The sequence below is a fragment of the Oxyura jamaicensis genome, chromosome 2 (assembly GCF_011077185.1).
Source record: "Oxyura jamaicensis isolate SHBP4307 breed ruddy duck chromosome 2, BPBGC_Ojam_1.0, whole genome shotgun sequence".
NCBI lineage: Eukaryota > Metazoa > Chordata > Aves > Anseriformes > Anatidae > Oxyura > Oxyura jamaicensis.
The window spans coordinates 43,543,572-43,570,720 of NC_048894.1; the positions used below are offsets into that span (position 1 = coordinate 43,543,572).

At 39.7% G+C, this 27,149-nt stretch overlaps 1 protein-coding gene and 1 long non-coding RNA gene across 3 annotated transcripts in view; both read left to right on the forward strand.

Annotated features, from left to right (window-relative positions):
• Positions 1–690: 690 nt before the first annotated feature.
• On the forward strand, positions 691–9,766 carry LOC118163116. Of its 2 annotated transcripts, XR_004748859.1 has the most exons (3): positions 691–870; positions 1,718–1,853; positions 8,592–9,766. It is a non-coding gene; the product is annotated as an uncharacterized LOC118163116 (long non-coding RNA). The 2 variants fall into 2 exon arrangements; XR_004748860.1 differs by lacking the exon at positions 8,592–9,766 and having other exon boundaries at positions 1,718–3,427.
• A 1,638-nt stretch (positions 9,767–11,404) lies between these two features.
• Positions 11,405–27,149, forward strand: part of CNOT10 (CCR4-NOT transcription complex subunit 10) — a 30,824-nt gene continuing 15,079 nt past the window's right edge. Inside the window, exons 1-12 of the mRNA XM_035318816.1 lie at positions 11,405–11,649; positions 14,987–15,078; positions 17,203–17,364; positions 17,919–18,069; positions 18,726–18,871; positions 19,760–19,846; positions 20,541–20,624; positions 21,597–21,714; positions 23,543–23,692; positions 24,502–24,704; positions 26,243–26,364; positions 26,969–27,145. Of these exons, the coding sequence (XP_035174707.1) occupies positions 11,628–11,649; positions 14,987–15,078; positions 17,203–17,364; positions 17,919–18,069; positions 18,726–18,871; positions 19,760–19,846; positions 20,541–20,624; positions 21,597–21,714; positions 23,543–23,692; positions 24,502–24,704; positions 26,243–26,364; positions 26,969–27,145 (1,514 nt within the window). The 5' untranslated portion in view covers positions 11,405–11,627. The remainder of the gene's footprint in view (positions 11,650–14,986; positions 15,079–17,202; positions 17,365–17,918; positions 18,070–18,725; positions 18,872–19,759; positions 19,847–20,540; positions 20,625–21,596; positions 21,715–23,542; positions 23,693–24,501; positions 24,705–26,242; positions 26,365–26,968; positions 27,146–27,149) is intronic.

A 27,149-nucleotide genomic window follows, 5' to 3' on the forward strand; every position in this document is an offset into this window, starting at 1 on the left:
TCATTACATACGGAAGTTTCAACTTGAACTGGAGGCTGCCTGAGTCTTACAGTCTTACACAGAGTTTAACCTTACAGTCTCGCACAGAGATCCATGGTAGCTGCCAATAGTGTATTTCCTGTTGGTTTTCTCAACAAAAAAATTGGGTATCTTCATGTGATCTGCAGATGTGCAGTATGAAAGCAACTAGATGCGAGTCGTACAGAGGCCTACTATTTTAGGCAAAAGATGGATAAGCAAACCTTCTATCTCTTCAGAAAAAAAGTTCCATCAGGATAGTCTGACATCTTTCAGCAAATTGTGTGACCTATAAAATATACTCAGGCTCACATTCCTAAGCTCATAAAAGTTTTGGAAGAAAAAATATTTCAAATTTACATAAATGCCCTTGAGAATTAAACAAACAAACAAACAACAAAACATAATGTGAGCATAATGAGCCCATACACAAGGGCTTTTCTGCACTGTGTGAAGGTAGAAAAACTGCACTGAACCCATTCTTTGGCTTTTGCAACATTACTTAGTATTTGTCAGCAAAATACTTTATTTGTACCTTTAGAGAAAAATGAATTGGCTGAAATGTCTCAGGAAAGAAACCATCTCTTCCTGAATGCTTGGAGAAATGCTAAGAATAATAACTACCATAAATGTATAATTAGTAAGAATTTACTTATCTTTTCTGATTTATAGATTGTTCCTGCCTGGAGATATAAAAATTTCTCAACAAACACCAGCTTCCTAACTGTTGCAACAGCAAGGACGTCGAGTGTTAGACTTCCTGCAGTGTATGTGTTAGCTTAGGCTGACACAGGAAGAATTAAGACTGGGCTGAAGAACCAGCATTTGCTCAAGGTCTCTGATTGAACACATGTACATTCACTTTCTATTTCTGCATCTCAGGGTCAAAGTACTCTGCAATGTGGAAGGGCATAAAGTAGTGCTTGGTGCATTGGACAGTAGTCAAGCAGACATCTTACTATTATGAACAAATCAGTTCCTGCTTGTGCTAAAAGTCACTGATGTAGTGACAAAATGATTTAGAGACCCAATCCTTTTCCTCTTAGCCGTGTCACACTGGAAAATTTGCCCCCTGTGAATTAAGGATTGGGCCTCAGTAAGCTTCTGTTGAAATAAATGCTCTTCTTGTCAATTTAGGATTTAAGTGGAAATTAAAGTTTCATAAGTGTTAGAGTAGCCTCCTATACAGAAAAGTAAATAACCCAAGAAGTACAGTGATATGCATAGAGTTTTCCTTCCACTACCAAGTTGATTTTCAGAGAATTGTAATTAGATTAGATTAGATGTAATTAGAATTAATTGTAATTAATTCTGGATGACAATGGAGAGGGGAAGTGACAAAGATGGTGTAAAAAATGTTTCATTTCTTACCTTAGAAAAGAAAATCTGACAAAATACCTCAATTTGGGTGATCCCAAAACTTAAAGCTATTAACAGAAAAAAGATAATGAAGCTATCACAAAAGCCAAATGGAGAGAATATACATAAAATACAAGCAAAATCAGAGCAGAATGAGGGAAGGGGTGTTGAGAGATGCCAGGAAGGAGTTATTTATTAGATACTACAATGTGAGGACAAAAAAAAAAAAAAAAAAAAAAAAAGAACATCGTTTCAAAAGAAGAATCATAGAAATTTCTTAGAGATATTTATAGCACTGTTCCTCTAACTGCCTTAAGCTCCACTGTTCTCTGTTTCCCAGTGGTACCTCCTGCACCCAGAAGCTCTGCACCCACTGCTTCTTCTTCCACACCCCAAGGATGCTGAGGTCCTATCAGCCTTGGCTTGTCTCCCAGTATCGTCATCTACGTTCGGCTGTGAGCAAAGCTGTCATAGTGGTAAGCGTTGCCCTGAAGGTATTTTGCCTCTCCTTTCTGTCTGTGGAAACAAGGTGTAAGAAGGGCTAACTCGAGGTATTTTTGGGGTACTGCTGCTGTGGCTGCAGGATGAAGTCTAACATTCTCCTCCTGCACCACCAAGCAATGCAAATTCCAGCATCAGAGTGAAGAGCAGGATCAGGAAGGACTAAAACAGTGTCTTTCAGAAACTGCAGGAGTGGAAGAAAAGTTAGAGGGCTCCCACCTGTGAAGCTTTTACGTGGACAGTGGAGGCTGGCTGGTGTGAAACTTACCTACTTGAGGCAGATGGAAAGGGGACATGCTGCTCCCTACAAGTCCCATGGTTGAGGATGTAAAGTTTTGTGAGATGGCTGTACCTCAGGGAGTTTCAAAATGTGCACTAGAGATGTGTGGTGCTGGGCCAGCCTCCACCTGATCCAAAATAACCTGTGAGATTATACAGGAGATGTGGGGAAGCTCAGCACCAGCTGTTTACAGCTATCAGTCTACTGTTGCTCCAAGCGAATTGCTAAACACAGCCTACGCTGTTTTATTCACTGCTCACAGAAAGAACAAAAACCATAATAGTTTGCAATGCACCATAATTTTCCAGGAAATATATTCCATAGCACTCTGAAGGCACAAATACTGTATTTAAATGAGATTCATAGCAGTATATTTTATTGGCTTTGAGAGATAGATTCAGAAAAAGAGGATTACCAAACTGAGACTAATAGCTGCATTCAACATACTTAAATTTACACTAGTTTACATTTTAAATAAGAACTCCATCTGTAGGGGGAAAATATAGTGCCTAAACAGGCCTTATTTTATTAAATAGTGCCACCTAGAGGTTAAGCACTTTTTAATGTTAGAGGGGCAAGGGATGGAAAGCTCTATTAATAGCAGAAAATGTATTACATAAAATGATCTGTATTTGGGAATTTACTAGGAAAACAAAGTGCTGCAGAGATTTCTATACGGTTGTATCTGGGCAATGAACTGTAGCTTTTACAGTTCCCTTTGGAGCTGGCTATACTTTTCCCTTCCTTCCTAGCCTAGCGGTGGTGGGGGATGTTGTAAATCCTGATTTTTCTCTTCTATGGGTCAGGTCTTGCTTGTACGTGAGCAGCAGAGAGGTTATCTGCTGCTGCAGGGCTGGGTAGGAGATTGCTGTCTTGCTGGTTTTGAGTATGCAAGAACTTAAAGTCTTGAAAAGTTACTTGTTTAGTGAGGCCAGAATCAGAGAGGAAATCCTGGCCTAGTTCATCTCATGTACTAAAGGAAGGTACTGCATGGGAGAGGAGTGAGATGTTGGGACTACACTCTGGCCCTAAGCAGACATGATTTATTCCTCTGAAACTGCCTTTTTCCCCTCGTGCATTACAAATTACAGTTTGGTCCTTTTTGCTTGTTTTGACATAACCTAGAAATAAGCAGAAGAAACCTAGACTAATCTGCCCATCTCTGTACCATGCTTGTTTTTTTTTTTTCAAACTGAGATTTCAGCTAAAAGCCTGAACTGGGACTATTTCTTTCCTGCATAAGTAAATATAAATACATACATACATACATATATATATATATATATACACATATATATATTAATTCCCTCAACGGGTATTTGAGTTTATTCGGTATCTTCCACAGCAGATGGCGTACCTGCCTTACTGAGCCCAGTCACAGGTTCTATGATCTGCTCACTTGACAAGACCTACTACACCTCAGGCAGAACGCAAATTGTACACATATGTATTCAAGAAGTGTTTTCCCCTGTCCTTAAAGGAGTATAGTGATGCTATCACAGTATTAATTTTTGAAGGAAAAATGTCAGTAACAATTTTGATTGCATGACTGTATGCTTGAACTGCAGTGTTGACAAAGGACGTGCCTCTTCTCTTCCTTCAGTACCTTTCATGCACATAAGCAAGTAAGATCTGATTACTAATCTGATTATTATATTATATCTGACTATATATTACATATTATTATATCTGATTATTAATAAGAAGGAGGAAAATTATTTTCTTTGTGACAAGTTCCTTTTAAAAAAATCATCCATAATGATAAATGGGAAAAAAAGCTAGCCAGCAAAAATATCCGTGCCTTAGAAACTGAATAAATATTTTGATTTTGGAAATACTAGCCACAAACATGGGAGAACAATACCAAAAATTGCTGCAAGTACCCCTCAGGTAAAGAAGCCCTGCAGTAAATTCATAGTGTGATGGATAAAGCAAATTACTGTGACTGTCCTCTAGATGTCACATTGTAGAAAGATGAGAAGCTGGATACCAGTGCTGCCGTGCTTCAAGCTGAATGAGTTTTGACAGGACTGTCAAAGAAGAGGTATAGCAGGGAACAGCGAATTCACCATGGTGCCCATCTATCTTGGAGCAGCATGCCCTGAAACTAGCAGGCTGCTGTTTCGGCACTGGTGACAAGCACAGTAGCAAACCTGAGAGAGATGTATGTTCACATTAGAAATTCTTACTCTGTCAGGGTGGATTTTTGGCAACTTTCTTGTTTTCAAAAATAGAGAGAATGCACGGTTATACTACTGGTAAAGTGCTTTTGCTTTTGTAGTTTCTACTGATTACCAAACCAGAATATACCAGCATAAATAATGAATAACACTAGTAAATATAAACACACGTCAGGAGGGCTTGCTATTACAACTTTATTGGCAGTTGTTGTCTACTACAGGTATGGGCTAACAGCATGGGCCAGCTTCTATTTCTCACCAAAAAAAAATAAATAAAAATAAAAATAATAATAAAAATCAGAGACCTGGAATAAAATGCTTATGTATATGGACTGAAAGATTTTCTTGTATATATGTACACATGTCCATAAGAAAGTCTGAAGATCAGGATAAATCAAAGAGGATTTGCAGAAGTTGTGATTAACAGAACTCATTAAACAGAAGTTGGAATATTCAGAATTCTAACTACAAAATAAAAAATTCACCGTGATCTTGAAATTCCCAAACCAGTGTTTTCAAAAATTTGTCAGTTTACACAGCTTGGCTCCTTAAAAGCTGTGATAGTTTAAAAGTGTTCAGAACTGGCGTGTCTACATGTGTCCTTATTTCTTTCCAGCAGTATCCCCTTGTAAATAAAGTATCACTTCTCCTTACAAACCATGCCTCTCCCATGTGTCGAACAGGAGAGTTAAGAAAAATAAAGTAACTGGATACTTATGACAAGATGACCAGTAAGAAATCCTGCTTCCAGCAAACCAGTTTTGCGGTCAGTTTCCCTAAGGACAGATTTCATCCTTAAATCTTTATATAATGTGTAACGGGCATGCAACAGGTGTGGTATGCTTTAGATAGCCTGGTCTCTCTTGACAAATACTGTCAGCTGGCAACGAGGTCAAAATCATATAATGTGGAATCTACTAACATCCACAGTTACTGTTGCAAGAAGAACACGATCTGATGTTTAGCAGGAATAAATGTGGATGGAGGGAAGTCTTGGAGAAACAGATCCGGAGAAATAATACAATAAACTGTTCCCATATTAACAGATGACAAAATAATAGAAGCAGTGTCTTAGAGGAACTGCCCTGACGCAGAGGAAGCAGATGGGGAGCCCAGCGATGGAAAGTCACGCACACAGAATGGCAGCTAAGGTGGACTGTCCGTGTGTCCCCAGGGACAGCAAGACAGGGCTGCCAGGCTGCTCGCAGCCTTGCTGCTCATCCCGCAGGTACCGGTGGGTGGAGGTGGCTCCTCCAGGCCTGTCCGCTGTCCCTATGACAGCTCAGATCTGTGCATAGCTGCTGGGCATGCAAAGACCTCTCTTGGGGGTCTTGAAATGCTTCAGGATCTACAGTATGTCCAAGTCATTACAGACACTTAAGAGTCTTTAATATTCATGACTACTCCAGACATGGCAAATCACATTTACCTCATGTCTTTTACCTCTTGTTGTCTTGTACACCTTGTACTTTAATTACACGGATAATGGCAATGATAGCAAATGTTAATTGGAGTCCTTTACACCAGAAGACAGTGGCCTTGCAGCATGAGGGGCTCCCTGCAGCGGAGTTAAGCTGCTGCCCAAGCAGCCATCCAACAAGGAATGCAGGCCGCAGGCTGCCTTATCCACCCTCATGGCTACGGTGATAAGCACCCCAACAGCTCTTCAGGTAGCCAGGCAGATAATCCACACAAACTAATAAATATTTTGAAATGATTAATGCAAAACCAAACTGAAACTCAGGGTGGATTATTCCGGGAAAACCTGCTTATTTGTTGCACTCTTAGGCAAAGAATGAAACTGCAGCATGAGCAGTAGGTATATAATCAATTTTTGTGCCAGAGTGCTGAGAGGAAAACCCTTCTAGTGTGCGATGTGGGAACAAAAATGTTGTGTTTTTTTTTGCATCGGAATTGGTAACATAAGCATAGGAAATGCAAGGCATGTTGCTTCCTGGGATTGCACAATGTATGGGGGGAAACAAGTACTAGATGGATATTCAGCGGAAAAGCACTGGCTGGGTGTACGTGACCAAAAGGCTGAAAAGCTGTTGGAAACAGTAAGGAGGTTGCAAAAGATAAGAAAAACAAAGGGAAGAATTAAAGGTTGATAACGTTTGTATGACACTAGTTACAAGCGTCGGATAGGTTGTGAACCTGTAGTACTTGGCCAATGGGGAACCAGGGGAGTTGGGAAACAGGGCATAAAAGATGTGAAAACTGAGTCCATAAGTACTCTCCTGCTTGCGAGATGCCCACCATTGCAATCGCAAATAAAAGGTTACTTCACTGAGGTCCTTGCCTGAGCCTGCGTTATTGGCCAACAAGCATTTCTCACAACCTGGGAGCTCATCTGGGGTCCAGTGGCCTACCACGGACCCTGCCACTGCAGCAGCAGGAAGGGGCACCCTGCTGGTTTGGTTCTAGGAGAGCTGACAGAGGGCCTGAGGCTGGTTAAAGAAGCAAGATCCATGAAGTACTGGGGAAGGGAGGCACTCCGGGTTCAAGAATTGACCCGGTAACTCTGTGCACAGACCAAGGTAAGAAATATTAAGTATTGCTTTGGGAATTGGGTGAGACTCTTGTGTGACATGTGATTGAGACGTACTTTTGTATGAAGCGAGTGTGGAGTCCTGATCCGCGGCTCTGTAGCTCCATGAGGGGCACAGCCAGAGACAGACAAAGTGAGATAAAAGAGAGAAGGGAAGAGTCTTGGGAAATCTGGTGTACAGTACCCCTTGCATGGTAAAGTGCTTGGCAGTACACCCCCATTTTCTAGAACCAGAACATCAGTGTGTGGTACCCTACAGGAGGTGAATTTCTGTAACGGCACCCTAAAGGGGACTAGGAGGAATGGGAAATAAAAGTTCCAGGGAACAGGGAGATAGCCCTAAGGTAGTGCCTACTGACAGTCCTTTAGGAAGAATGCTAAGAAATTGGAAGAATAACAACAAAACTAAGGGGAAAGATAGGAAGAAAGTGGCTAAATATTGTGTTTTAGTCTAGACAAAAGAACCAAACAAATGAACTGCGGTATTCTGGCCAAAATATGGGTCTGATGAACATTGGGTATGTCAGGCCTTATAAATTTATAGGTTTACAACAAATCTCCACTTTCAGAAGAAGAATCAGATTATGCTGCTTGTTGGATACATGATTTTTTTTTTTTTTTTTTGAGCAAAGATCAGAACAAAGAAGAAAGAGGAGGAGAAAAGTAATGAATGGGACTGCTTAGAGAATTTGTCTTCCTTGTAACCCCCAAGCTGCAGCAGCAGCAGCGGCTGCCGTAGTAGCTGCTCCAAATGAAGAGACAGGAACTGTGAACAAAGTTAGCTCCAGAGGCAGGAGGTACCCCAGGCTTGTAAAAGAATGAGAATAATGTAGAAAAGATCTTGAGAATTTTCCATTCCCTAATACTAGCACTACTGATGCTACTGAAGCTGCTATGTATCGATTCAGGGAATTGTGCAACTTCCTCTCCCTCAAACAAAGAACTAAGAGCATTTTAATTGTATATTGCAAATTATGGATAGAGGCATATGCACAGAAAAATCATTTCATCTTTTTATAACAGTAAATGAGGGTGCTGCTTTGAGCGTTTTAACCCAAGAATGGGGAGATACAAGAAAACCTGTACCATATATGTCTAAATTGTTAGATCTCGTATCCCAGGAATGGCCAGTGTGTTCAGGCAGTAGCAGCAACTGCCTTACTGGTAGAAGAGAGCAGGAAATTGACTTCTGGGGGGCAACTGATTGTTGTTACCCCTCACCAAGTGGAGACTACCCTTACTCAGAAAGCAGGAAGATGGCTGACAGACTCTAGAATACTAAGATATGAAGCTATACTGATTGAAAAAGATGATCTACTGAATCTATTTTGAATCAAATGGATCAAATAAGTCATTTTACTTAATATATTTTACAAGGATTAATGAGAACTTTGGGAATAAAATGGGAGTTTCATGCTCCCTGGCATCCTTCCTCCTCTGGGAAAGTGGAACAAATGAATCAGACAGTAAAGAAACACCTGTCAAAACTGGTTTTAGAAACTAAACTTCCCTGGACATAATGCTTACCTTTAGCTCTTCTCAGAATTCAAACTGCTTCTAGGAAAGGATAGAGGAGTCTCACCATATGGTATGTTTGGATTACCGTACCTGGTAGGAGCAGTGAAATACCTACTCTTGAAGCCAAGGATATTTTTCTCAGAAACTGTATATTCAGGTTATGTTCTTCTTTGATATTTCTTAGGATTCACAGACCGTTGGCTCAGACACCATCCTTGGAATTCCCAGTACACCCATTCCATGCAGGAGACTGGGTCCTGATACATACCTGGAAGGAATCAGAGCTCTGGCCTGAATGTGAAGGACCATTCCAAATACTACTTACTACTGAAACAGCTGTAAGAATGGCGGAGAAAGGCTGGACTCATTATACATGAGTAAAGGCATCCATCAATCCCAATACCTGGGAAGTTGTGTCTACAGAAGACTCACTGAAGATCAAAATCAGAAGGAAGGCTTCATGATAGACTCTGGGTAGAAGCTCATAATTGTAAATCAATGCATAATTATTTGAGACTTCAAGCTTAAAAATGGCAATAGGGGAAGGCCAATTATAAGCCTTGATCCTAGTGGCTATATGCCTTAGAGAGAACTTCTGCCAAATAAACACTTGGAAAAGAGGTGATTGGGAAACAGGAGCAGTGGGGTATCCCGTCAAGATATGGGTAAATGTGACAAAGAATAAATTACCACAAAACGTCACATTTGACACTTGTGAGGTGTTGGCTTGTGGGAACTTAAATGCCCAATGGCAACTGAGCAGTGAGAACAAATATCTTTGTCCTAAACCTAAGATTAGTGGATTGTTTAAAGGCCCCCCTTGCCCAGGATGGAGTAATGTATGGTGGACGACTACTTACAAAGGGTGGATGTATACACCCAGCACAAGTATTAGCCTAAAAGGGTTAAAGAGCCAAATTAGCACATTTAAAGGAACTGCTCAGCCCAACTGCCAGCCTCTACAATGTAATCCAATAACTATAACAATTAATAAGGCTGATGATCTTATTAAGCGTACATTTGGTCTCGGAACAGATGTGACTGGGAAAGACCCAACAGCCAGGTTTAGGACAGTTGTATGGGAATTGTCCCCTAAAGTCACCCAAGATGGGTAGAGATTCTAGAAGGGAACAGGAAGTCCTCTTCAAAGTCCTACAGTTTTAACAGTTGAAGAAATAAAAAGTGATCTCAGGCAAATGTCTGAAATTGAAACTGGGTATAGGGATGTGAATGCCTGGATAAAATGGGTCACATATACCATCCAGAGCCTCAACCATAGCAATTGCTATGCTTATACCTTGGGAAGACCAATTGCCCAGATAGTGCCCTTTCCATTGGGATGGGCCCAGGATTTCTAGGGGATGTAATGTATGATTGCATTGTACCAAGAGAGGACTGTCTGGGGAAATGAGACCATAGAAATCATAGAATGGCTTGGGTTGGAAAGGATCTTAAAGATATCTAACTCCAACCCCACTGCCATAGGCAGGGATGCCACCCAGTAGATCAGGTTGGCCAAGGCTCATCCAACCTGTCCTTGAACACCTCCAGGGATGGGGCATCTATAGCTTCTCTGGGCAGCCAGTGCCAGTGCCTCACCACCCTCTGTGTGAAGATTTTCCTCCTAATGTCTAATCTAAATCCATCCTCTTTTAGTTTAAGACCATTCCCCCTTGTCCTATCATTATCTATCTGAGTAAAGAGTCCTTCTCCATCCTTTTTATAAGATCTCTTTAAGTATTGAAAGGCCACAGTGAGGTCTCCCCAGAACCTTCTCTTCTGCAGGCTGAACATCCCCAGCTCTTTCAGCATTTCTTCACAGGAGAGGTGCTCCATCCCTCTGATCATCTTTGTAGCCCTCGGTCCTGGTTTTGGCTAGGATAGAGTTATTTTCCCTCCTAGTAGCTGGTAGGGTGCTGTGTTTTGGATTTAGGATGAGAATAATGTTGATACAATGCTGATGTTTTAATTGTTGCAGAGCAGTGCTTACACCAAGCCAAGGACTTCTCACGCTGTCCTGCCAGCGGGCAGGCTGAGGGTGCAGTGGGAACTGGGAGGGGACAGACCCAGGACAGCTGACCCAAACTGGCCAAAGGGGTATTCCATACCTTATGGTGTCATGCTGAACAATATATAGGGGTGGCTGGCCGGGGTGGGGGAATCGTCTGCTCAGGGGTAGGCTGGGCATCATCAGTCAGCAGGTGGTAGGCAGTTGCATTGTGCATCACTTGATTTGTACACATTATTATTAGTAGTACTATCATTATTATTATTTTCCTTTCTGTCATAATAAAATGTCTCTATCTCAACCCACAAACTTTCATTTTATTTTATGCATTTTTGATACGGCGATATGCAGCCCAACAGTGCTTCAGGTAGCCAGGCAGTTAATCTACACAAACTAGTGAATATTTTGAAGTGATTAATGCTAAACCAAACTGAAATTCAAGCTACGCTAATAGCAGGTGTTGGACAGGTTGTGAACCAGTAGTACTTGGCCAATGAGGAACCAAGGGAGAGAGTAAACATTGGGAACCTGGGCATAAAATGTGTGAAAAGTGCGTGAAAAACTGCTTGTGAGATGGGTGTTGGATTCTTCTCACAGCTAACCAGTGACAGGACTAGAGGGAATGGCCTCAAGTTGCACCAGGGGAGGTTCAGGTTGGAAACGAGGAGACATTTCTTCTCAGAAGAGCAGCCAGGCACTGGGACGGGTTGCCCAGGGAGGTGGTGGAGTCAGTGTCTGGGTGCGTTTAACGTGGTTGGACGTGGTGCTTAGGGACATGGTTTAGTGGTGACATTGGTGGTAGGGGGATGGTTGGACCAGGTATCTCGGAGGTCTTTTCCAGCCGTAACGAGTCTACGATTGCACGCCGGGAGCCCCCCGCCGCTCGCAGCCCCCCACAAGATGGCGGCGGTGCGGGCGGGGGCAAGGAGCCTGCCGCCCCCCAGCACCGCGCCCCGCTCCCCCGCCCCTCCCGAGGCGGAGCGTTTCGGCGCCCTGACGTCAGACGCACGGTCCCCAGCAACGGCCGCACATCGCGAGCTCGCCGGGAACCCGGAAGCGGCGGCGGCAGTGGCGGCGGAGGGCGGGCAGGGACCGAGCGGCGCAGGCGGCGGAAAGTAGTCCCGGGGGCGGCGCGGCGCTCGGCGGGGAGCGGGGCCATCCTCGGCAGCCTCGGCCCGGTAACCACCCTCGGACCGCTCGGCGGCGGCAGGGATGGCGGCAGACAAGGCCGCGGGTGAGTGAGTGAGTGCGGCGGGCGCCGGGGCCGCCGCGGCGGAGGGATACGGTCGGTGAGGTGCAGCGACCGGTGTCCTTCCGAGGGTGCCTGAGGGGACAGGAGCTGGGGGGGGGGGGGGGGGCAGGCTGCGGGGTGTCCCTGTCCCCCTCAGCGGCCTGCGTCGGCCTCATGTGCCTCGAGCAATGCCACACTACTGCTGTTATTCACAAGCACTCGGTGGCTACTTGCACCCTTGAGAGCAGGAGTGCTTTATTCCCTCCTTCCCTCCCTCCATAAGTAGTGGGTTTTCGTATCTGCAACGGTCAGGTTTTAGGCGAGGTGTCTCTGGTAGTGCTCAGCTGGAGGTAAAGATTCTCCTTTAACCAGGGGCGGTATGATTGCGATAGGTTAGAGGGGCCTTCGGCCCTTTAACAGGCTTCAAATGCGTTTCGGCAAAAGGAGTGAAGAGTAGCCAAAGTGGTTTTCTCAAATAAAAAAGCCGTGCTGTGAATTGCTCCATCTGGACTTCAGTTTTCTTCCTGCTCAATAAGCGTCCAGTTCAAATTTCACAAACTTGCTTTCTTTAATGCATTGTAGTAGATAGAGTTCACCAGTTTATGGCTGTAAATCACAGAAGCACCTAGGTTGGAAGAGACCTCCAAGATCACCGAGTCCAACCTCTGACCTAACACTAACAAGTCCTCCACTGAACCATATCCCTAAGCTCTACATCTAAACATCTGTAAAAGTGACTTTGTAGAAGGAACAGCCCTACTTTTGTTTAGAACCGTCCCTACTTTATTTTCTTTCTATTTTTTTTTAACCTATGAGCAGATTTAGAGGCACGGTAAAATGCATCTGTAGACCTGCCCTGATTTTTCCCTAGGAGATGTGGCAAGGAGCATCTAATGCAGTAAGTGGCGCTCTTCTTGGGCAGCTAACAGTCTCTTTGGTTTATCTTTTACTTGAGACGTTTTACTTCAGGATTCAGGCCTCCGTAAGCCCCCTATCACTGGAAGTCTTTGTTCGATGAGCTTTTATAGGATGGTAGCAATGGGCAGTGCTGGTTTGGATGGCGCTCCTGAGAGGTAAACCTGTACGTGAGACACCTCTTGACCAGACTGAGCCTCATCGACTTCAAAACTTCTGGCTTCTCAAGTCTCTGCGTTGTTGTTACTTGCACTAGCATAATCTTAAAGGCCTGCTGAGCAAGTAAAGCAAATATCGTATCTGTTAGCATGAAAGTTGGAGGGAAAGCCTGTTTATTTATTTACTGCAGTTCTAAAGGTCCTTGAAAGGTGATAGGTTTTTGTTTAGCTGTACAGCTGTAAGGATTTAGATCTTAAGATGTTTAGCTTGAGGAGAAGTGCTTCTTGTTCCTTTTCTCTTTTGCTGTGGGAAAACCATGGTATGCCAAATGTTTTCTGGGCTTTTTGGACTTTCTATTTTCTGTTCTGCCTTTCCCTTCTAAGGAAGAGGCAGCACACATGGCATCAATAGCTGCATAATGTGCATTTGATTTTGTAGCAGGTGTGTATAGTTCCTTAACACCCTAAGGATCCATCTCTCCTGAGTGCTGAAATTGCTGAACCCCACATTTTATCTAAATCACGGCAGGTTGCTTTGTAACTAGGTGATGAAAGATTGTTGAGCTTTTAATATCTCATTTTCTCTGGCATCTTGGTGCAGGATGAAGGCAAAGGTACTTGTGGAAATATATTGTTGTATGGGACGATGGAAGGGATCTTGCTGTCCTCCCAGCAACAAGCACAAACCATGAATCAATTATTAACTCTTTTTTTATTCCTACCCTGGGTGTCACCTGATGAATATTCGGAGGTCTGGTTGACCCTTACTGTTGTTGTCCATAAATGTTTGCAGTTTCATGGTTGGACAGTAGCAGATGATCTAGGTATATTGGTGATGAGGGGGAATGGATTTTGCAGTGGAGCTCACAGGGAAGTGAGCATCATTTGTCTGATGTAAAAATAAAGTTAGCAGAGTTTGCATTACCTCCTTTAAATCTAAGAAGAGAAAGCAGACGTTGAATGTACAGTGCCCACCTAGCCTGCTAAAGTGGCAAAATGTAGTTTAGAGCAAAGCTTCTGCTGTGAAATTCAAGCATTATCTGCAGAAGTGGAAACCATTGCAGGTTTATAGTCTTTACTTCAAAAACATTAAATGATTTAACTCGTGCTGAAACATAGGAGTACTTCTAGAGCTAATGCTTCCTGATACAAGCTGGTTTGGTGTTGTGCTGGTGATTGTTTTATTTTTTTCCTCCAGTAGTTTATGTTCAGTAAAAGGCGGGGATTGGCTGTTATTTTCAGCTGCTCTAACATGGAACATCTGTGCTGTAGTTCAGTGCAGCTTCACTGAACTCTTAATTACGTGATGTCAAAAAAGTTCAGCCAGTCTCCTTCCTGAACAGTAAGCTCAACAGGGACCAACAGGTAAAAACACATTAGAAATGTTATATAAAAGAAATTGTAATTGTAAATTAATTGTAAAAGTAATTATCTTACTATGTAAGTGCTCAGAAGGGCCACTGTCATAAATGCTGCGTACTGTTCTTCTTGGCTTAAAGCGGAAAAGATATAGTGGAGAAGGTGCTGGGGAAAAAAAGTGTGAGGAAGATGCAAATTAAGCTGTGGCTGCTCACCTTGGAAGAGACATGGGTCAGTGAAAGACCTGCGGGAACAGGATTGAAACTGAGGAAGCATGGAGGCAGCACTTGCTTATGGCATCTTGCTGTATAATCACTGGATAGCACTTGGTAGGGTGTGCTTATTGAAGAGTGCAAAAGTATAAAAAGATTAAAAAATAAAAGTTAGGCCTGTTGATAAATGTTAAGCATGGTGGTTTGGTTGCAGCCTCTCATTTAAGGAGACGTTGCTTGAAAGCAGGGAGCTGGGTAAATGATGCAGTGTGTTCGCTGCTTTTTATGTTCTTGCCTAAAATCTTTCCTTGCTTGCTATTCAGGAAGTGGTGGTATACGGGATGCATGGTTTTATTGATTAATGCAGTGGGGTACTTATGGTATGTAATCTTCCCTACAAATTTGTATGTAAGTAAAATCTATTTCTAGTGTCTGGTTGCAGCTTTTAAGATAAATCTAAAATGTGTGCATATGAAGTTAGCTTGCAGGACTTCGGTTATTGATTGAGAGCACGGTAATGTAGTTTGGGTTGTTGGATAACTGGAGATGTTTTTGTGAAGTAGGCACAGCGTGCTGCAGTTACATGGAATGTTATTCGTGCTGGCAGGTGGATCTTGAGAACTGGCAGAAATTTGTAGGCTGAATAGCTTTTATCACATTTGCAAACTTTACTGTAATCATATGTCCACTTTACAGATCAAGGTACTGAGAAACATGAAGGAGCGGGTACTTCAGGGATTACTGATCAGGAAAAGGAGCTGTCGAGCAGTGCACTACAAGCTTTTCTGGTAAGACAAAGTCGAACCCATCCTTCTAACTTACCACATAACTGCCAAACTTTTGGATATGTTAAATAGATTTCAGGTAAAAAGTTAAATACTGTTCTTTGAGATTCCTGATTGTGTGTTTTACTCATTATTACTTTTATTTTTCCTGTTCTTTTCTGGTTTTTGCTACATCAAGTGCATGTAGTTGGTCCTTAAACTGACTACAGCTGATGTCTTGAGTTTCTTGCTCAATTTTTCTTTTTCAATACTTTTCTGCTGTTTGACATTTTATCCTGAGTTTTGAAGGTATAGGAAAGAGTTGCCTGCTTTCCAGCTTACCCACAGATACCTAAAATACTCTCGAGCAGGTGACAGATTCATCTTTAGACTCACACTGGTCCAATGTACCTTGTTGATCTCATGATCTTTCTCTTGCTTTAAGAGCTCTCTAAGTCTGTGATGCTCTGAGGAGGTGACAGATGGGAGCAGAATTAATGATGTGCCTTGTTTGTCGGTTTTGCTTTGTACTGAGTTGCTCTGTGTATCCTTGTGGACTGTCTTGCATGCTACGTTATCATGGTGCTCTTCAGAGAATTACTATAAAATACGTGTCTGTTATATTCTAGATCCTATCTAAAGTAGAGTAAAAGAACTAGTGGCTGAGGAAAAAATACTACAAAATAAGCTGAGCATTTAAGGGTTCAAGATATTTAGTCAAAGCATGTTTAGAAGCCTTGTGGCTGTGATTTGAAAGCAACTCCTGTTGAAGAGGAGCTCTGAGTGTGAACATGGGAAGAAAACCCTTGGGAGGTGACTGTCTCACAGAGCATGCCAGCACTTGAGTTGTAAATCCCTGTGTTTATGTATCTTCTCAATAGGAAGTCCACAGTGTTGATACAGAGTTGTGGAAATACTTTGTGTCAATGTCCTGCTACCTCTCCACAAATTGTGTAACTAGGCTGTGGTAGTAGAGTGCAGGGACAGGGTGCTTCTCTTAAGAGCAGCTGCAGAATGGCTGCTTTCTCAGGAAGAACAAAAGGCTGGGTTTCTCCTGAGGGACCACGGAGGGATTCGCTGCAGTGCTGCTTTCCTCATCAGAGGGAGTTAGGCATACAGAAGAAGCTCAGTGGAACAGCACTTCCACTGAGGTGGAGAAAGTGTCAGTGGGGAGCGGTGGTGGTACTCAAAAGACAGTTTTGGATTGTGAAATGTTGACATAGGTGGAAATGATTCCGTGTATCTGACTGCCCAGATTGGAAGTTGACCTGATCTGGAAGAGGCGAAGGTGATTATTTATGTATATGAGTCAAACATTAGAAAGCAAAGAGTTATTTAGGCTTGACTTAGTTGAAAGACTCTGGAGTTCTTTCTCTGCTCAATGTGACTAAATTCTTACTGCCCAAAGGAGACTTAAAAGACAGAAAAGACTAAAACTGAAATAGATCAGGTGTTTCTGAAGCCCTTAAAAATAATATACCTATTCCTGAGGTCAAAGAAAGGGATTTCTTCATTAAATCACATTTCAGGAGTGTTACCCTTGGATTATGGTTTCTCTTAAGCATGTGTAGGTCCCCAGATGTTTGAATAATTCATTCAACAACTGAAATGTGTATGTGTGTATATATAAACCTGTCCTTGGAAAGTGACCCTCCCCTCTTTTGCCAACCTGTCTTAAGTGGACTTCAACAAACTAAAATGTAACTTTCCTCACTTCATTTGGAGAGAGTATGAGTGTAAAAGGATGTGCTGAGACTTAGATAACAGCTGTAGCTGCTCAGTGTACATGTGATGGGGAAAGATTAAGAAAACAGAGTAAATAATCTTGAAACTTAGTGTGATGAAGTATCAGAATAATGACTTTCATAGGAACATCTGTTTATAACAGCTAACTAATCCATTGTCATATTCTACAAAATTCTTTTTCAGTTTTCGTTATGACCTCAACTTCTTGCCTTGCTTCTCATACCTATTAATCTGAATATAAAGGAAGTATGTGTGTAGCTGTTTAGCTTTAGTTCGCTCCCCGTTGATAATGGAAATGTAACATTTGTAGACTTATACAGAAGATACTTCCATTAAAACTTACGAAGTCTAAACTAACAAGTTAATATCTTCTAATACCTTTCTGATATGTTCCATTTCTAGGCTGGAAATTATGATGCTTGTTTGCAACACCTAAATACCCTTCAAGACATAAACAAAGATGACTACAAAATAACGCTGAATACTGCTGTTGCAGAGTTCTGTAAAAGTAACCAGACTACAACAGACAATTTGAGGCAAACCCTTAACCAGCTGAAGAACCAGGTAATGCAAACATACTGATATGAAAGGTGATATTTGAGTACTATTAATGATGATGAGATCTTCATGATTGAAACAGAAAGAAAAGTTCTGCCCCTTCTCCCCTTGACTTGCTAAAAGAATAGAAAAGTAACATTACTTTTAAACATATGAGCCTCTTTAATCATTTAGGACACTGCTTTTTATAGTTGTTTCCAGTTACTGCTGAAACTGATTTGGACCTTAAGCATTTCAGAGGTTAACTATAGGAAGAACTGCTATGTTCTTTGAATAGACAATTTCTTAGTCTGAAAGTCTGCTACTCTCATATAACTTCTATTCTCATATAACATAAAAAGTGGAAATGTTGCTTTACTACTCAGCTGATGGTTTTCTATTTCAATATAAATCTTACACTGCATATATGTTGAACAGTGAAGTTTATTAGCTTAACTCTGACCTATCTTAACACAAATCAATACCATTGGATTCATTTTGTGAAATATTTGACACTTTAAAATTGTAAATATGGAAAGTTCAATGAAACAAGTTTTTTTTTTTTTTTTTTTTTTTTACAGGTTCATTCTGCTGTTGAAGAAATGGATGGTTTAGATGATGTTGAAAATAGTATGCTTTATTACAATCAAGCTGTTATTTTGTACCATCTGCGTCAGTATACTGAAGCTATATCAGTTGGAGAGAAGCTGTACCAGTTTATAGAGCCTTTCGGTGTGTAGACAGAAGAGTTTTCTTCACGCAGTAACAAGAACGAGTAAATGATCTTTCTGTAGTTATCAGAAAAGTGATATGTACATCTGCCTAATTAAAAAAAAAAGGCTTAGGAATGAAGAATATGCTCTCCTTACATCAAGGGCAACATTTGAGTTTGGGGTGTGGAAGGTATTTCAGAGACATTTAGCAGACAAATAATAGTGAAACTGAAATGGATATTTGACAACTTTAAAAGGTATTTATGAAGTGACAAGTCTGAAGCATATGTTGTGTGTGTAATGCAGTGAATCGTCAGTGTTAGTGTTTCTCTTTTGATTCCTTCCAGTTCTTGGGTTACCTATTTGGAACTTACTCAGTGAAGCCAGAAATGCAATGTATTTGTATGGAATCCTCTTAAGTCCCTATGGCATTCTGTGTAGGCATATGGCTCCATCTGTCTGTTAGACACTGGATCTTTGGTGCTGATTTACTTAGACCAGTTTTCAAAGTCTATAAATGCTCAATACATGTTAAGCTGTAGTCCTTGCTTCCATACTAATGACATTTGAATTAATTCCTTTTTTGTGTTTATGTACCTATCCACAGTATGTGTCTCTGTATTTTTTTTTTCTTATGCAATTGTAAAGTCACTTCTGCTTCTTTGCTTTATACAGAAGAGAAGTTTGCACAAGCTGTGTGCTTCTTGCTTGTGGATTTGTACCTGCTAACTTACCAAGCTGAGAAAGCCTTGCATTTGCTTGCTGTTCTGGAAAAAATGATTTCACAGGGCAATAATAACAGCAAGAATGGAAAAAATGAGGTAAGCTTAAAATCATATGAATGCTGCTGCCTCTTTATCAGAGGTATGCTTTTACTGAATCAAAAATTAGTCTTTTAAAGTTCAGAATTTTAGAACTGTTAGAACATCAGTAACTTCAGACAACTTACACGTTTTAGTAGTGAAGTTAAGTGTGTACAGCAGCTGCCTATTCCTTCCATTCCACCCTTTTCTCTCACCGTCAAGGAGTTAAGAGGCATCTCTCGAGTCAGAGACTACAGTAGCAAGACAGTGGTCTTTGGTGTCAAATATACGTAGTTTTTCTTTTTTTACTTGTCTTGAATTATGATCATGTGAGACCCCCAAGTTTGAAAGGAAAATCAACGTCAGAGGGATTGAAATTGTGTGTCATAGTGCGTGAAATCAAGCATCTGTTTGAGGTAGTTCCTGAAAGCATTAGGTATGTTTGATTTCATTCAAATGAAATCTTTGGTATGTGTCTTTTAGAAAAAATAATAGAATGAGTAGTGGCTTGGAAGTGAAAAGAGGATATTTCTTGTCTTTTCCCATTGACGTCACACATTTTGTTTTAAAGTACATAATAATTCTATAGGAGATAATATAAAGGAGAGAATCTAGAATGTGCATATCGTTCTTCTGGGTAGGAGATTTCTTAAAACATCTCAATGCCATAGCAGCATAACAATATTGTTAACATGGAACTACATGCTTCATAGGCTGGTGTGGTCATTCTTGGATTTTGATCACAAAGATCAAGTTACAATATTTGGTGGGATGTGTTTTTTTTATTACTAAATAACTATTTTTCTTCCTTGTGAGTGATTAAAAATAGCTGAAAAAGCAATCTGTAGACTGAATGTTAAAAGTGATTACTACTAACACTTTCTTTTTTTTGTTTGTTTGACACAGTCAGGTAATAATGCAAATAAAGATTCCTCTAATCAAAAAGCTGAAAGTGGAGCTTTAATAGAAGTTGCTAAATCTAAGATACATCAGGTAGGTGTGTCTACATGTGATTTATACAAGAGTATCAGTTCAGTCTTTCTTAAAATTGAGTTCCACCTGCATGAAATCTATTTCAGTATAAATTGTGGTAGTGTCCTTGAATTTCATCTTGTAAAACAAACAAATAATTTTATCTAACTCTTCTTTAGTAAGATCCATGTACAGGAGAAACTGGCTTAATGTAAAAAATCCCAACTTCCTGCATCTTAATCGTAGTTTTATTAAACTGCAATTAGCTCTGCTGATTTTGTATCCATTTGCAAACAGTCTAAAAGAGTTGAGGTTTTATTTCATGGTACTGTTCTGTGGAGAAATATGTGAAGAAAAAATGCTTCTCTATCATCTTTTGCTTACTGGTATTGTCAGTTGAGCAGGTAAATATCTGGAATTAAAAAGCTCGGTTACTTTAATCAGTCTCATTTTAACTGCTAGTATCTTGGCATTTGAATATAGAGTTTCTGTTGACCATTGAACAAAACACACTTCTGCTTCTTGTAAGTACAAAGCCTGTAAACTTGCTGGTACTCTGAATAGAATTTCTTCCTTGGAAGGGCTTTTTGAACAGCTTTTACTGCCTATTTTTAAAATGTATATAGAATGTTTTCTAACAGATCTCTAGCTATGATTCATCTTGCAAACCTGTATAAGTTACTGTTTTTGATTAACAAATTAATTTTTTTAACAGTATAAGGTGAGAGCCTATATCCAGATGAAGTCACTAAAAGCATGCAAAAGGGAGATCAAATCTGTTATGAATACAGCTGGAAATGTAAGTAGCTCTTGTTTCTGTAATCTAGGTCTGTTCCCTAGCTTAAAGCTGAATTTACTAACTTGCTTTACAAGGAAGGTCTTCTTGAGGATGGATGTCTGAAATAATAGTAATTATAGTCAGTTGGGCCTGTAATCTTTTCTGTATGTGTAACTGATGTAGGATTTTCATATTTGCATTGTTTCAGTTGCTCAGAAAATTGCACTTTATTTTTAATGATAAGAAGTGAAACACTATGTAATAAAAAGAGGCCAACTTTGGTTTATAATTTAAGCAATGCAGAACAAGTTTTAGTTTATTATAAATGCCGTGGAAAGTAAAATCTTCTGATGTCACTGATTTAAACTGCTTAATAACAGATTAATTTTGGGGGTATTCGGTGTCTTGTTTTTTTATATTTGAAGGTTTTTTGGAGGCTTATTTTTTGCTAGAAAGCGGTTTCTTTTTTTACTTAGGAGTTCTCAACTCAGAATTACGTCCAACATCACAGATATATTCTGCATTAACTGAGGAGCAGGGAGTAGGAGGAGAGCACTTGCCTTTTGTTGCCAGTCTCAACAGCTGCTAGTTTGACAGAAATCTTTCTGGATCATGATGTCTGTGGCAGACCAGGAAAATCACAGCCCAGGAGGAAGCTGTTGAACTCTGCAGGGAGGGAAGCATAGGGAGGAGTGTACTAGAAGACAGGTTGGAGAAAGATCCTCTTAAAAGGGAGATTCTCTGCACTTGGCCATTGCCATGACAGAGTTCTGTAGCATAATATTTGGTTTTAGAGGAGTGACAACAAAAAATCTATATAGATTTGTAGTTCAGGAGAGGTAAGTGTTCAATAAAGAAATGCAACTTCATGAAATCGGTAGGGCCTAAGCCCATGTATCCTTAAAATGGCAGCAGGGGCAAGCTGATTGTGGAGTGATTTAACGCTAGTAGTAGAAATCATGAAATAATTAACTATTGTTTTCTCCTTCACAGTCAGCTCCTTCTCTCTTTCTTAAGAGTAATTTTGAATATTTGAGGGGCAATTACCGTAAAGCAGTCAAACTTTTAAACAGTGCAAACATTGCTGAACATCCAGGCTTCATGAAAACAGGTAAAATACAAAACCTTCATCCTGCAAGTACTTAAATGTGTGGTACAAATAGGACTACTTGTTGATATTAATTTTAAGCATATTAATAATTATTTAGAGGTAGGCCCTAAATGTCATGGGTTTATGTTCTAGGTATGTTTTCAACTATATTGTTGCGCTTCTGAACTTAATGCTGTTGTGGTTTTCATCATGTGTTCATTTAGTCACTGGATTATGTATCTGTGCATCATGTATTATTTATCTAAGGATTTTTGAATGTGTAAATGTAATTTTTGCAAGGCCTATATTCAGTTCTGTAAATCAAGGTGTGAAACAAAAGGCAACATTCTAGATCTAGAAATGAGACTTTAGATTGTACCCAAAGATGAAATTATAGCAGTTACGACGATTGTCATGGGGAAAACTCAAACGTTTCATAAGCTGTTAAGGTTTGGCTTCTGTTGAATGCCATTTCAAGTTACTGTTATATATAGAAAGTATGTATGTGTACACGTGCACAGAAGGTATGTGTATGCTCTTAGATATAAAGCTATTTGTATAATGCAAATATGTACATTGTATGGATACAGACGCAGTGTACTGACTCACTGAAGTATGTTTGAGATTTTTAGATGTCATCTATTAAAAAAATCCAGAAAGAAAGCTGTCTTGTATTAATAGAGAGTGAGGGTTTCAAGAAATACTTAGTGCAAATCTACTAATAAAGCTACTAAATATCTTTACTTCCACTTGGTTCTATGCTGTACTCTCAAGTCCTTATGGCACAAGAAGTTATGCATGAAATGTTGCATAGGTTGCAATTAGATGATAGAAATCGCAGAATTGGCCCTGGGTTTATCATAGGGCTGTAAAGTTTTGAAGTTCTGTATTTCCAAATAAGTTTCAAAAAGTAGAAAGCATCCAAAATATTTGCATTAATGCCTATTCTGACATGAAATTTTGAAACTTTGGCATTTCCTGTAACTTATTTTTTGGTAATTTTTATACTTAAAGTCCTTTCTATAGTTCAGCACTTTATTAAAAATATAGATATATTTTAAAATTACTATTTTGTGTAAGCAACAGTGGAATGTTCACTTAAGTCTCCCAAAATTATGGTTTAAAATAATGTCAGGTTAATTTGTTTGTTTGGAAATTACCTGGGTTTTTGTTGTTTTGAGTTGTAGTGGTGTGGGTTTTTTCTTTTTAAAAAAAACAATAGTAACACTGTAAAGCTTCAGTTACCAGCAGATAAGTCAAAAGTTTATTTTTCTGTCCTTTATTGTGTAGAAGGAGCTTCTTACAGTGTTATGTCAACATGGTCTGTTTAGGAAGGAGAGCGCATTTCCTGCTTGTAAGGTTAGCTTAACATGTTTGTTTGTTTTGTAAAATGTAGGTAGATAATGTCATTAAAGAATTTCCTTTTTACAAGAGCCATCTGTTAGAGAAAAAAGAAAAAAAAAAAAAAAAAAAAAACAACTAGAAGTGTTTATGTACACTAAACACTGAAAAAAAAAATCAGATAAACTTACTTCAACTTGCAGTCTGTCCAATTGGTTTTATGCCTGGGTGTCCTGAAACATGGTGCATAAGATCTGAAGGTCCCTGGCTGCTTACATGTAGGTCAGTCTAGGTGAATTTTCCCGGAGATATACATAGAATCATATACAGAAATGCAGGTTATTAAAATACTTGAGACAGGGACATAACTGCATAATCCTTGAACATTTTGCTGAAAAACATGTTTAATGAGCTACCATAATAATACTGATGCATGACTGGTGGAAGTGTTTTGTGGGTTCAGTGATGTTTTTCAATTTATGAAAGTAGTCTTTTGCTCTTCTTTCAGGTGAATGCTTAAGGTGCATGTTCTGGAACAACCTTGGTTGCATCCACTTTGCAATGGGAAAGCACAATTTAGGAATTTTTTACTTCAAAAAAGCCTTACAAGAAAATGATAATGCATGTGCACAGCTAGGAACAGGTAGCTCAGATCCAGGTAAGACTTGCAAGAGAGGAAAATGGGTGGTTTTCCACCCAGGGATGGGCAAATGAAGAAAATAAAAGCTTTCATTAATTGCCAACAAAATTCCCGTTCCATCTCTTTTGAGATGTGTTCCTTTTTCTTGTTTTCTTTGGCATGACATGGGGCTGGGGCAATTATTTCTATCTTGTTTTTAGTCTTTGACTATCAGTCAGGGAGATCTGACAAAACCAAAGTTTCTATGGCATGGTATGCATCATTAAAGACTGTATTACTTGTGGTTCTGCTAACAGTAGATAGAAAATAAATACTATAAAGTTTTCTTGCTTTGATTAGTAATATTCAATCTTTTCTCTTCCAAATGATGCTGTGATGAAGTGATAGCCTGCTCATTCCTTGTTTACTTCAAAATCTAGTTTCTATCAAACATTTTATTATTTCTGCTGTTTCCCCCTACCTTTGCAGTGCAGTTTTAGATACTGGTGTGAAGACAAAATGTTTTTTATTTGTTAACAGCAAAATGGATTTCTGGTACCTAAGTGATTAGACTTTAATTTCTTCAACCTTTATTGATACAATGAATTTGTCTTGAGTATCAGCTGGGATGTGGAAAGATTTTTTTTTTATTTTTTTTTTCAGAGGGAGGCTAGTGAATTCTCTACTTAGAGTGATTTCTTTGTTGTTCTTGTTTTTGGTGTTTTTGTTTTGGTTTTTGGGTGTTTCCCACAGTCTCCCTCCTACTTTTCTCTCTTGTCCCCACTACAAGAGGTCTTGGTATCAGCTCTCTGAGCTGCACATCCAATATTATGTATCTTTTTCTGCAGGTAAAAAATTTTCTGGGAGGCCCATGTGTACGCTGCTGACCAACAAACGGTATGAGTTGCTCTACAACTGTGGAATTCAGCTCCTACATATTGGGAGGCCTTTAGCTGCCTTTGAATGCCTGATTGAGGCAGTCCAGGTTTATCACTCAAACCCTCGCCTTTGGCTGAGAATAGCTGAATGCTGCATTGCTGCCAATAAGGGGGTAGGTGGATTTGCAAGTTCCTTATGTTTGACTGTAGTTATGAAATACATTTTGTCTTTGTGAACATGGGAATTAAACCTTAAGACCCCTTCCAACCCGAGCCATTCTATGATTCTTCCTGAAACTTTTAAAAGCTATTCACAGCAGTTTTGTAGATTTAGTTATGCCCCCATTTCACAGATGCAACATCGAAGTTTAGAGAGTGTGCTGTCCAACATGCCTTTGGCAAAAAGAAAGAAAGCTAGGAGCCTGTTTATAAGAACACTGCTTAGCAGTTTGGAACAGGGAAAGAAAGTTAGAGGTCACTTCTTCACTTACTATAGACCAACGAAAGCAGTAGATCATGTCAGGCACCTGGAGCTTAACGTTCTTCCTCCTACAGTTGTAATACTGTACAGTGTACCAGGGAGTGTGAATTTGGGTAACAAAAGCAGCTTGATGTTTCCTAAATTTGTACTCTTAGGAGGAAGAAGTTAACTTTGGATGCTGTTAATATTTAAAGACAAAAGGGAAGTGTTCTTTAATTATAAGATAGATTTGTGACATGGCAAGTGAGGCCTTTAAAACCAATGGTGTGTTTAATTTGACCTTGTAGCTCAATTTATAATAATATACCTTGACGCCTAACTATGGATTCATATTTATGCCCTGAACATCCTATAGAAAACTAATTTCACTGAAGCTGATTTTCACTTGCTTTAGTATTTTAGTTTATAGGATATGGACAGATGATTCCTTCACATCTTTTTAACATTTTAATTATTATTTTATGGTAAACGCTGTTATTATATTAATATTCTTCTTTGGATTCTGATAACTTTTTCTGAGAAGTGGTACCTATTTACTAGTGTAACTTTTCCTTACAACTGCAATTCTTTGTCACTAATTCTACTTACCAACAAAGTTGTTTAGATGGCTTATAGTTGTTTTTTGTCTATTTGTTCTTTTAAAATAAGCGTGGTGTGGAGATGATTCTTGGGACTGATAATTAGTGTGTTAAATTCATTTGATCCCCAGAATATCTACGTACGCCAAAATCTGTTTAACAAGTTAATTTAATGTAACTTTGCATATGTAGTAGTTCAGTGTTATGCCCCCCATGGAACAGTTTGAGAGCATTTTGAATGCTGTGTAAGCAGGGAGAGAAGATGGCAAATCATAGTGACAATTCTCATGTTATTTGGCTGATCATATGATTTTTTTTGATATCCTAGCAATTCTTCTAATGCGACTTAGTTCATTGTTCTTCTGCTTTCAAAACAGAAGAGAAACTAGGTCAGTAGGCTATCAGACAAGCTGTCAGAACTAATCTGTGAAAACACTGTGTGCAGTTAAATCCCTCTGCAACACAAAGGCAATAGAAAGTATCTGAGCCTTCATGGTACTTAAATTTAAAACTGTACCCATATGGGGGGGGAACTATTCTTGCACTGTAGCTAGGTTTGAATTCTTCCATTTTTCACATATTTTGCAAAGCTCTCATTCAACAGCCATGATATTTTAGTCCTCCTTTTCTTTCTTTTTTTCCTTTTTTTTAGACTTCAGAACAAGAGACTAAAGGTCTTCCAAGCAAAAAGGGAATTGTGCAATCTATAGTAGGTCAAGGCTACCACCGTAAGATAGTCCTGGCATCCCAGTCAATACAGAATGTTGTTTATAAGTAAGTATGTTTTCCATGGTTCTTTATTTTATCATAGCTTTGTTAAGGGTATGCATTTGTTCATCAGGACTCTTAAACTGCCATGGAATAATTCTGTGTTCATTTTGGAATTACTCATATAGTGAGAAGAGAGGTGTGTTTAAAATGCTTGAGTCCTAAACATCGTTCGGATGTCTCCTCTTTTACAGCCAGCAGAGGGCTTAATTGTGTATTCGTTGTAACTAAGAGGGTCATTAAAGCTTAAAATTGATTTATCTGAAACATGCATTTCCAGTTAGCTAAATCTTTCATCTTTTTTTTCACTTTAAAATATATGTTTTTGGTAATCCACTCTGGAAAATTACAGGTGGAATCTAGTTCCTCTGTCATAAGACTTCAAGAAGTGAATTCAAGCAAAACAAGAGAACTTCTTGTAATTGCCGTGTAGTTGAACCTGCCTACTTTATTTGGATGCCATGGTATACTTTCCATATATAAGAATATCAGGGTGTATATATCTTCATAAATAATTTTTTCTCTTCATCCAGGTCTTTCTGGAGCTCTGCTTTTCCTTTTAAATTTAGTAGGATTGGTACTCACCAGCTATCTTCTGTGTCTCTTTAAGTGATGGGCAGTCTTCAGCAATACCTGTAGCCAGTATGGAATTTGCAGCGATTTGTCTAAGAAATGCCTTGCTGTTGCTTCCAGAAGACCAGCAGGAGTCAAAGCAAGAAAATGGATCTAAAACTAGTAATCAGCTAGGTGGAAATGCAGAAAATAGTGAAAGCAGTGAAGCATGCAGGTAA